The sequence below is a fragment of the Stegostoma tigrinum genome, chromosome 1, assembly GCF_030684315.1.
Source record: "Stegostoma tigrinum isolate sSteTig4 chromosome 1, sSteTig4.hap1, whole genome shotgun sequence".
NCBI classification, from domain to species: Eukaryota; Metazoa; Chordata; class Chondrichthyes; order Orectolobiformes; family Stegostomatidae; genus Stegostoma; species Stegostoma tigrinum.
Window position 1 is genome coordinate 77,739,762 of NC_081354.1, and position 12,321 is coordinate 77,752,082.

Consider the following 12,321-nt stretch of genomic DNA (forward strand, 5'->3'; position numbering starts at 1 on the left):
TAACATTATGTCCAGTGTGACATGAAGCTTTTTTCTTTGAAGCCACCATCTATAATCCAAAATTAAATGGACAGTTACGCTTCATTCACATGTTGATCATCCATCTACGCTGGAAAGAACACATTGAGCAATCCTCAACTGTGAACCAACAGTAGCAGCTGATTCCCTCCAAGCTTTCGTCTTGTGTTCTGTGGTACAATTTCTGGGTGAACCACCATCAATACAAGAACTGTAACAAACAAACAGCAAAGCTAGCTGCACTGGTGGTCGTCCTGTTGAGATTTTCAAAGTTGGCTGACCTTTGCTCGCATCCAGGCACCGTGCATTCGTCTTATGGAATGCAGCTTTGTAACTGTCTTTAAGAACAGAGATAAATCTTGTTATGGGGACTCTTGAGCTATTTGCCCCTTTGTCCATAGCAGGGAATGTCCTGACACATTCTCTTGAATCACAAATAAATTGCCTTGGTGAAGGAAATGCTCCTAGAGCCGCAGAGTGGCATTAGGCCTTCTGGAAGAATCTTTGACATGGTTTTTGTTGTCAGGCAAATTCAAGAAAAAAAGCAAGAAAAATACTAGAAACTCTTCTTTGCATTTGTCAACTGACCAAGGCATTTCTCTCATTAAGTTGAGTGTATCAATGAATTGTGCTCCAAAGATTAGAACATCTAATGTACACCTTCACAATCTTGCAGTTGTGTTATCATTTGATTGCAATTGTATTGAGTGAAAATTTTGAAACTGATGCCTTCAAGGCTATGTGATCATTTCAAGCTGGTTACAATGTACCTTACAATGGTTGTTCACTTTTTCAATGATCACTTTCCCTCTGGTGTCAGTATTAAACACTGCCCAGATGGAAAACTATTTAATCACAGTTGTATCTGTTTCAAAATGTAACTGACAGCCTTAGATTTATGCTTTACAGGTAACTGCAGTGTCATTGCCTATTCTGTACCAGATTTGCAATTCATTCTCCATCTCTTTGGTTCTGTATACTAGGAACTTGGCATGCCTTCGAACGTTTCCAAAACACCAGTATCGACCGTAACTGGTCACCTAAATATCCTCCTCGTTTTATGGCAGGGATGGAAAGAAAAATAACTAATGCCTGTATTCCAGATTCCATTATCTTGTGGGAGATTGGGACATTTAGCCACAGGACAGAAAATCTCAACCCTGAGTAGATGTAATTCTAGAATCCAGGGCCAACTGTGAGAATCACTAGATGTGAAGTTGGAAAGACTGCATCTGAGGAGGAGGAAAGTCAACATTTTTGGGCCGAAACACTTTTTCAGCCCTGACAAAAGGTTGTGGGTAGAAACGTTGACTTTCATGCTCCTTGGTTGCTGTCTGACCAGCTGTGCTTTTCCAACTTCACATCCATTGACTCCGTCTTCTAGCATCTGCAGAATTTACTGTCTCCACCTATTTGAATGTTGCTCGTTACTTGTCAGCCCTCCTCTGAATGTTGTTCCTGGCCTCTAGGCTGATAACAAGAATTGTGAATGGGGGAAAAATAGGAATTGTTATTCCTATATCCATCAGATAACAGCCAATCTGATTTTAACCCCAATTGTATATTCGTGCATATCCCAATAATCTTTCAGTCCCTTAATCAAGAATCTATTTACATCTGCCTTAAAATGTTTTAAAGTTTCTGCATTCACCACGTTTGAGGAAGGGAATGCTATTATGGAGGGAGTTCCAGGACTTTGACCCAACAACTGTATAGAGTGCTGATGTATTTCCAAGTCAGGACAGTTGAGGGCTTGGAAAGGAGCTCATAGGTGGAAGTGTTCCCATGTATCTGCTCCTTCCAAATGGGAGGTGCCATCAGTTTGGAAGGTGCTATCCAAGGACTTTTACAATTGTGTGAAAGATTAGATTGCAATTCCAGAAACTTCAAAGTTTATTTTTAGGAGATGATTCAGAAGAGGAAACCCAAGTCATGCATGTGGCAGAAAATTTCCTTCTCATGCATACTGAAATCAATGTTAGCACTTTATCAATACCCAACATAGACTGAATAGATTTCCACTGGCTGAGGATCAATTCAGAATTTATTAAAAGTTTTAAAAAGCAGGAAACACTTAACTGATCAGAAAACGTCTGTGGAGAAATTTGGGTTTCTGATTTCATTTGGCCCTATCGCAGTATAAAGTTGTTGAATCATTTGAGGGGCCAATAGGTCATGTTTGCAAATCCAAGTGAATTATGGTTACTGTCAAAGAGTAACACTTGTAGGTGGCCTGTTGTTGAGACGAGAGCTCATCATTTTAAAGATAAAGGTTACCCTGTGATTATTTGATCTGTTCAATGTTTTTGCGCACCTCTGCAACAGGTGGGAATAAAGCCAGGTCTCCTGGCTCGGAGGAAGGGACCGTACCTCTATATGAGCCCCATGATAGTCCTCCACTCTACCAGTTAAGCTATTGATGGAGAGCCCCTACTGTGTGATTAAGTCCTATCAGTGCTAATTGTTATCAGGAGATTTCCTTCAAGGGCTTAATTTGTTGGCTGCATGTGCACAATCGGAGTATCACTTTTAAACTTGCATGCCATAAAGCACCGTACATAATAAATAAATGTACATAAGGTCACCAGGACCAAAGAAATTCAAGTATATTTGGCAAGAGTTATCTCCAAAGTGCTGCCTGCATTTGGAATTTTTTTTTTGCAGATCATTTTTGCTGTGCTTCAATAGATCCTAAGCACTTTATTGTCAATTAACAAGCTGCGCTTTCTCTTCAGGGACTGACATTCCTGTTCTATTTTTAATCATGTTGGAAATCCATCTCACTGTAATTTATAGTCCATCAGCTTTTATGTGCCTGTTGCTTGATGGACCTGTAGTTTACAACTTTTTGCAAATATACACAGTAATGCCTGCCAAAAGTCCCTTGTTCGTTCTTTTGTTGCAGATACATCGGTGCATGTAGTAATGTATCACAGAGGCCATTTTTAATGGATACAACCTATCTCCAATCTGGGAGCACACTCTCCCTAAATTATTTTAAAGAAGGTCTACAGCTGTACATTAAAGAAACTCTTGGTGAAAATTTCAGAATCCCTTCCTTCGGAAATTAAAGTAAGATTGAACACCTGTTTACCTATTTGCCTTGCTGTGATTCAGCATTGCATCCTGATTGAGGGATTATTTGAATATGAAGATCTGGTGCCCTTGCTAGCTACACAATTGGAAACTTCAACTGTGGAGAGTATGCTCTTAATCATTCTCTTACTGTTAACATATTGATATAATCTCTATGGGTTTTCCTTAATTTTACCAGCCAATTTTTTTTGTATTCCGTTTGTTAATTTCCTTGTTCATTTCACCCCTGTAATTGCCCTACTCCTAAAATATTACATTTTTTGAGTTCATCGTAAGTTCCCTAATTCTACTTTATCTTACCCTGACTAACTCTGTCCCTCTATTTTGTGGGTCTGTATTTCATGCCTATCTGTGTGGTTGCCCTTTTTTGTTTCTGAGCTCAACCCAAGGAATCTCATTTGATGCTTGATTTTCGTGTGCCATTCTTAACCAATTATGCTACACATCTACCTTTTCATTCCGTTCTCTATCTTACCTGAAAACTCTTAAACTAGAGCTGACATCCATGCCCTTCTTTAAAACAAGTTTCCATTATAGCCATATCATAATGTAATATCATTGCTATCTGTGCCATCTGTTCATTAGGCTTATTTGCTATACTGCTCGCATTGCTATATATACTTTTTAATACTATCAGTTCTTGTGCTGTACACATTTTAATTTCTGCTCCCTCTAACCTTCAGAGTCACTTGCTCAGGGTTCCCATCCTACCTGCCAATTTAGTTTAAACCTTCTCTAACAGCACTAGCAAATTTCCCTGAAAGGACATTTATACCAGTCCTGTTCAGTTGTAGACTGTCTGGTTTGTATGGTCTCACCATCCTAAAACTGATCCCAATATCAAAGAAACCTGACGCCCACCCTTTTCCACCAACTTCCCTGCCACAGATCAATTGCCCAATTCTCCTATTTCGGTGCTGACTAGCATGTTAGATTGAAAATAAATCTGAGACAACTGCCTTAGAGATCTGCTTCCGAGTCTTCATCCCCACTCCTGCAGAAATAATTTATACCAATTTACCACCTCTCCTCTGCATCCTCACTCTCCTCCACTCCACCCCCCCCCCCCCCCGAAGCATGGCCTATTGCGGTTCCGTAATATCCTTTATCCTGGCACTAATGTCCTTTAGGGAAGGAGATTGTGTCCTTACCTGGGCCAACCTGCATATGACTCCAGACCCACAGCAACGTGGTTGATTCTTAACTGTCCTCTTAAATGGCCCTAGCAAACCAATCAGATCAAGGCGCAGTTGGAGAAAGACTGTAAAAGCTGGTTCAACTAGCAACATTCACACCCAATGAATGAATTAAAGAAAAGTCAGGGAAGTAATGATCATCCTGGAGCCCATAAGACCACAAGACATAGGAGTGGAAGTATGGCCATTCAGCCCATCAGGTCCACTCCGCCATTTAATCATGGCTGATAGGCATTTCAACTCCACTTCCCTGCACACTCTCTGTAGCCCTTGATTCTTTGTGAGATCAAGAATTTGTCGATCTCTGCCTTGAAGACATTTAATGTCCTGGCCTCCACTGCGCTCTGTGGCAATGAATTCCACAGGCCCACCACTCCCTGGCTGAAGAAATGTCTCCTCATTTCCATTTTAAATTTACCCTCTCTAATTCTAAGGCTGTGCCCACGGGTCCTAGTTTCCCTGCCTAACGGAAACAACTTCCCAGTGTTCACCCTTTCTAAGCCATATATTATCTTGTAAGTTTCTATTAGATCTCCCCTTAACCTTCTAAATTCTAATGAATACAATCCCAGGATCCTCAGCCGTTCATCGTATGTTAAACCTACCATTCCAGGGACCATCCATGTGAATCTCTGCTGGACATGCTCCAGTGCCAGTATGTCCTTCCTGAGGTGTGGGGCCCAAAATTGGACACAGTATTCTAAATGGGGCCTAACTAGAGCTTTATAAAGTCTGAGTCATGTCAACGGCTGTAGATATGCTAGCCTGATCCTCTATGAAATCCCCATCACTATTGCTCTTCTGTTCTTCTACTTTTTTCCTTCCCAATCATCCATCTCTGTACAGTTAGGCCACCCGTTGTACAATGAATTGGCTGTGGCTGTACTCTCCTGAGGAATCGTTGTCCATGCCAGATGGAATACCAGTTAGCAAACAAGGTAGACTCTGAAGATTCCTGCTGTACCTGTCCGTCTTTTGTTTTTTAAAAGACTGCCTAGTGATCACCCATTCCCTCTCTGCCTGTATGTTTCTAATCTTTTGTATGACGACCTCCCTATACGTGCTCTCCCTGTCGTCTTCTGCCTCATGAATGCACACAGAGACTCCAGTCACTGTTCAAGTTCTGAAATCCGCTACTCCAGCTTCTCAGCTGGTAATACTTGCACATGTTAGTCTGGGACACATGGACACACAACTCTTCTACAACAGATGTATTTGATTGATACAACCAGTGTATCTATTAAGAATTCCAGTAGAATTTAGCATTTTGCCAATTTTGTTTCCAGGGATTAGACAACCCTGGAAAGGGGCGGGAGGGGGTTTGCTGCAACATTAAGTGATAAAAATATGGCTGGTGTGGGTTCGACCTCATTCTCTTTTCCCGCCCTCTACTCCAGAAGTTCCACATTTCAAAGCTCTTATTTGTAATATTATTGCGAGCATGCATTTCTAGATCCTGATAATTAGTGTTTGAGAGGTTGAAACGAGTGTGTTGATGCAAACTCTTTTTCACCCGATGTCTGTCTCCGTAAGAACAAAGTAATGAGTTCGGTAACTCCTGTAGATTTTGGCAAAGGCTTAATTGAGCATCAGTCTTCGGCATTAATCACAGTGTGATTACTATTTGTTCTAGCTGACAAACCTCTGTCAGAGTTTAGGAAGTAGATGCTACAAAGAAGTGCTGAAGTGTTCTTCTGAGCACAACTGACAGCAGTCTTGTCAAAATGTATGATTTTTTTTAAAAAGTCTCTAAGATGCATTATGGTAGAGATCACATGACTGGCAGATTTAGGATGGATAGTTGTGCATGATTGTATTTAAATTCAAGTTTCCCCCTTTTTATACAATTAACATGAAATTTTGAGTTACCCAAACTGTACACTGCTGTTCTCATGCATTAATAATTTGTATCCTTGTCAGTGTTTGCATATGCATTGCATATATAAACTTTAAATTGTGCTGGTCTCTTAATAATACATGTACGTTCTTGTTGGCTGTTCATCTGGGTCATGCCCCTTTACTGGGGAGTGTCGTCACAATGTCATTTTTTTTATTGTCCTGGTGTATATATTGTTCCATTTTGGTTGTTGATTTACTTTCTGGTGGTAGATTTGTGAAGTGTGTGGAGGGTGACTTTGTATCTGCCTGACCAACTCCCTGCTTGTAAAACAAAACCCTGCTAGGTAAAACAGCAATTTATTTCTACTTCTTTCAATGTATTGTGCATTGTTCACAATGCAGTCTGCTTGACATTGAAGACAAATACAGTAGTAGTTTAGGATTGCCTGCCTGCAGTGCTGTCAAATTATTTTTGCTTGCATCACTGCTGCAGGCCCATAGATCTGTGAAGCTGTCACCCAGTGCCTGATTGTGTGGGTTGTTCCTCTTCTAGTCGATCCCAGGTACTAGACTGGAGAAGCCAAAAAAGGTTTGGAACGTGTCTCCTGGCTCAGCTTCAGTGAGATGGTTGGGCTACTTTCTATGGTGGCTTGACCACCATTGACTGTCTATAACGTGTAGTTATCGTGAGGTACAAGGAGACCATTATAAGGAGGTACAGCAGGCAATGCAGTGGATCTGGCTTAATTGTATATTTTGTGCAATTTGTATCTGTAAATAAATCTGTGATTGCAATATTCTCTCTTTAGCTTTGCAACAGTTGGACAAGGCTTTCAAGTCCTTCTTTTGGAGTTGCAGGCAGTAGAATTAGTTTAATTTCCTTTTTACTTTAATTCCAGTTGAACACCATATGTCTTAACTCGCTGTTGGAAAATTTAGGCAAAATTTAGCCTAGATAGCTTGAGCATATGGGAACAATAAAGATTACGTATCCAGGTGCTACTAATTTGCCTGTGTTTATATAAGATGTAAAGAACTAGTCAAATAGAAGGTGCTTGCTTGGGCACAGATTTTATTCTGGTGAACCTGACATTTAACCCAGAAAAGATTTTAATCTCTCAATTATTGCTAAGGCTTGTCATGTCAAACATTGAATTTCCACTTGGGCTGTTACTCTGTTTATCAGAGTTTTACAGTGTAAGGTGAACTAGGTCAGTACATACAGGATTACTGAAATGTCAACTTAGTTGTGAAACTTTAACTATTTTGCACTTGTCTCCTTGCAGAATGACATCTACGAGTGGTGCCGAGATCACCGGGTACATCATAAATACTCAGAGTCCAATGCTGACCCTCACAATGCCACCCGTGGATTCTTCTTTTCCCATATTGGCTGGTTATTTCTTCGGAAACACCCAGATGTGGCAGAGAAAGGAAAGAAGCTGGATGTTAGTGATCTTCTTGCTGACCCTGTTGTTGTGTTCCAAAGAAAGTAAGCACAACTGAGTGAGAAAAGAGCTCAGGAATACTTTGCAAGACACGCCCACTAATGCTAATAGTAAATATTGAATGTGATCACTTGCTTGGAAGCTTCATTCCAAAAGTTCAAAAAGTAACCAGTTTTGTTTTTGGGTTATTACCAGTGTCTGCAGCATGCACTTACAAAATAGTTTATCTAAAGAGCAATGACCCTTTATTGACATTGTTATTGGTAGAGCTACTGATTTTGTCAAGCTACTGTGACCAAACTGTCAATGAATAATTAATCATTTGTATTAAAAAAGATGCATTAATAATTTATTGTAGACTAACACTCCTGTCAAAGTTTTTTGATTTAATGTCATGATCTGAGCAAATGATCGCTGATAAACCAACTTACAGTCTGACCCCCATCCCCTAGAATATAAGAAAGGGGAGCAAGACCAAGACCAGGCAATTCAACTCTTTGAGCTTGCACTGCCATTTAATACCATCATGGCTGATCTAATCTTGGCCTCAATTCCCTTTTTTTGCCTACTCCCTATAACCCTTTAACTCATTACCAATTTAAAAATCTGTTATCTCCTCCTTAAATTTACTTGGATACCTCAGCATTCTCTGCACTCTGAGCTAGTGAATTTCACAGATTCATGATTCCTTGAGAGATGTAATTTTTCCTCATCGCTGCTTTAAATCTGTTGCCCCTTATCTTAAAATTATGATCTCTCATTCTAAATTACCCCACTTGAGAAAAAAATCCTGTCTATGTTGGCTTAGTCAATCCCTTTCAATGTCTTTTATACTCCAATTAGTTGTCCACTCAGTTTTCTGAACTGCAACAAGTTCAAGCCTAAACTGCTCAATCTCTCTTCACAAGTCAAACTGTACACTGTGCAAGGGCAGTGGAAGATATGACTATCTATCACTACAGCTGAAATAAATGTGACAAGAATTGTGTTTCTGCATTATAAATTTTTACCATTTATTTATAGAAGCCTCTATGATGAAGTTAAAATTTAACCTTGTTTAAAAAGCAAAGTATTGTGCTTTTTAAAAATATGTTGTAACATTTGGGAGAGATACTTTGCTGCTTAACTGCATCAAAGTGAAGATGTCAGTTATTCTCCCATGAGGATGACTTCTAATTCACTCACTTTAAGAATTTTTAAGACAGCTATCTGCATTACATACAAACAAAATTAGCTCACTAAATCGCTTTCATTGAAGGGGAAAATCTAATATCTGTCTAGAACTCTGTAGTCTCTGCCATGTTCTGACTCTTGCCTTTCAGAGCAGTGCTTTTCAAAATGTTGGAATGAAGTTTTTTTGGAAATGATATGCAACAGAATCAACTTTTTAAAACATAATATCCAATGCAAATCTATACCTTGTGGCTTTAAAGGAAACAAAATCACACTCCTTTTCCTCTCCAATCTTTTCCCACTCCTCTTTTTTCATTTTTATTGGCCAGATCTCTTCTAATCTGTTAGTGCCTGTCTGCTAACAGAATGGTCAACACTGGGCACCAGTTTTTAAGAATACAAACATAATACCACTATTCAAGAAAAGAAGGAGAGAGTAAACAGGGAGTTACAGACCAGTTAGCTTGATGTTAGTCACCTGAAAAAGTGCTGAAGTTTATTATTGAGGGAGGTTTAACATTGGACCTAGAAAAAGTAGTATGATTAGAACAAGTCAACTTGGTTTTGCAAAACAGAAATCCTGCTTAACAAATTTAGGGGGAAAACTAGTAAAATAGATAAAGAGAATCCGTAGATGTAGTTTACTTGGACTTCCAAAACACATTGGCTATGGAGCCAAATATGAGGTTAATTCAGAACAGTCAGACTCTTGTGTGTGGCAATAACATAGCCTGGATAGAAGACTGGTTTACGGATAGCAAGAACAAAGTAGGCACAAATAATCATTTTCAAATTGGCGGCTGTGACTGGTGGGACCGTCATATAGATTAGGGCTTGGATTTCAGCTATTTGCAATCTTTGTTAATGATTTGATGACAAGACAGAAAATAAGGTTGCAAAGTTTGCTTATGATATTAGTATGTGGGATTGCGAGTTGTGAAAAGCATATGGAGAGGCCACAAAGAGAGATAGATGGGTAAAATGAGTGGGCAACAAGTTGGCAGCTAGAGTATTGTGTGGGTGTGTGAGGTTTTTCATAAGAATAAGAAGCAAAGTTCTTTTAAGGGTGTGAAAATTGTAAATGTTGATGATCAGAGACATGAATGCTTTCAGACCTTTCAGTTTCAAGATTGAGGAATAGGCAAGAGAAAAGTGCCATAGTGTTTGGCTACAAATTGTTTTGGACATGGTTGGCCATGATTGGAAATGTCAGTGGGTTTCAAATATACACATTGAACTACTTTATCCTATCCATCAAGTCCTGTGGGGTTTCAGCTGTCAGAGATGTTAGGAAACCTGTTCATTCACATCTTGTATTTATTTATTTTTCACCTGTTGAGACTTATTTACCTCAAATAAAGAAAAGATCAATGGCCTAAGTTGCATTGTATTCTGTAACACTAAAGCAGTCATGTAGAAGGTTAGTAAAAGCTCTGCCTAGATTCTAATGCATTTCATTGAAATGCTTACTGACCTCCCAGTGAGTTTAATTACTTGAAGCCTATAATTTTTATTTGAATTGGGCCTGGCTATTTAATTTGAATTGCATCTCTCACAGATAACTTGTACATATTGATAAATAGTTTCTACAGTTGCCTTTGACTGTTCTGCATTGGGCAGCAACAAAAAGATAAGGAGGTAGTAATTCACGCTGCACAAATTAAAACCACATTTCCAAGAAGGAAGTTGTCAGCATCAAGTTTTGCTGTTGAGCTCCAGTGTGGGCAAGGCAATATCTTTTGCAGTAACAGGCATAAAGGTCAGAAGGTCCCAGATACAAATCTTAGGTCCATATGCAATCAAGCTGGCAGATGGGCTGTTAAGATTTGCTATCGTGCGAGTGATCTAATTAAAGGAACTACAATGAGCTAAGGTTAAAAAGGTTCCTGCTTTTATTGATTGTCTAATAACCATCTGATGGGAAACAAATATCTGATGGAGATAGGATCAGGTTTGGATATGATGCCCTTTGTAGTTGAAAGCATACTAACATTACTTACAATATTCATATTTAAGTACTGTGCTACAGGCTTAGCCCTTAATGGTATTCCAGCCAATGTTCAAAAACTGCCTACAATTTAAATGACAGATATTTGTTCATCAGAATTTATTGTTTCTTTCCACGCTCCAAGTTTTCTTTCACATTGTTAACATTTACTAATAACATGTAGATGGTATGATGCAAAAGATGAAAGTGAATGGACCGATGCATTGCCTAAAGTAACTCTAAGGTATTGAGAACGGGAAAATTCCTGATTTTGATCCCATGTCTTTGTCCATTTAGTTAATCCTAACCAGTGCACTCAATTTTCCAGGCATTGAATGGGAAGAATCAGCATTAGATCCCATTTCTGCCCTGTGATTAACACAAGAAAACATGAATTAGGAGGAGAGCAGGCACCACAGCCGTTGAAGTCTGTTCTGCCATTCAGCACGATCATGGCTGATCAACAATCTCTCATTATACTCCATTTGCCAGAATTTTTCCCCATTCGTTGAACCTATCCATGTCTCTTTGTAGCCTCCTTTGATCTTTTTCGCAACTTATTTTCCATCTGCTCTCTGTACCATGGGCATATTTAACAATCATATTTTTGGGCCCTTATTTCAAGTGGTCTATATAATTTGAGAAAGCAAAATTTAGGGGGCCTAGCACTGTTCCCTACATGCTACATATTACATTTTGCCAACTGGCTAAATTTAACTAATCCCTACACCATGTGCTTTTATTTTCCACAGTAACCTTTGATGTGACACCATAATCACGTGTCTTCTAGAAACCTATGTACAGTATGTTCACCAGTTCCCCTTTATTCAAAGCATGTATTACTTCTTCAAAAATTACGATAAATTGGTTTGACCTGATTTTCCTGTTACAAAACATTTTGACTCTCCGTGATTACCCTGAATTTTTCTAAGTGCCCTACTATGATATTTTTATTATAGCTTCTAATGTTTTCCCTACTACAGATATTAAGATGACGAGCTGAAATTTCTGTTTTTTATCTCACTCTTTCTTTTATTAAAAATAAGTTACATTGAGTATTTCCAAACTAATGGAGTCTTCCTCAAATTTTGTGAAATTTGGAAAATTAAAATGCATCAACAATCTCACTGGCAACTTCTTTTATGACAAAGGTTGGTGAATTCATGGATAGTGTGGAGGACTATTGTAGGTTGCAACAGGACATTGACAAGCTGGAGAGCTGGTCAAACAAGTGGCAGATGGAATTCAACCGGGAAGGTGTGAAGTTTTCATTTTGGAAGGTTGAATCTGAATGCAGAATACAGGGTTACTGGCAGGATTCCTGGCAGTGTGGAGGAACAGAGGGATCTTGGGGTCCGCATCCATAGATCCCTCAAAGTTGCCATCCAAGTTGATAGGTTTATTAAGAAGGCGTATGGTGTGTTGGCTTTCATTGTCAGGGGAATTGAGTTTAAGAGCCGCGAGGTTATGCTGCAACTCTATAAAATCTTGGTTAGACCACCCTCGGAATATTGTGTTCAGTTCTGGTCGCCTCATTATAGGAAGAATATGGAAGCTTTAGACC

The 12,321-nt window shown here is 39.2% G+C and overlaps 1 protein-coding gene across 1 annotated transcript in view; it reads left to right on the plus strand.

Moving 5' to 3' along the window:
* The window catches only part of LOC125457514 (stearoyl-CoA desaturase 5-like), a 41,812-nt gene that overhangs the window by 17,913 nt on the left and 11,578 nt on the right, over nt 1-12,321 (plus strand). The window contains exon 3 of the mRNA XM_048541807.2: nt 7,436-7,641. Coding sequence (XP_048397764.1) covers nt 7,436-7,641 — 206 coding nt within the window. The remainder of the gene's footprint in view (nt 1-7,435; nt 7,642-12,321) is intronic.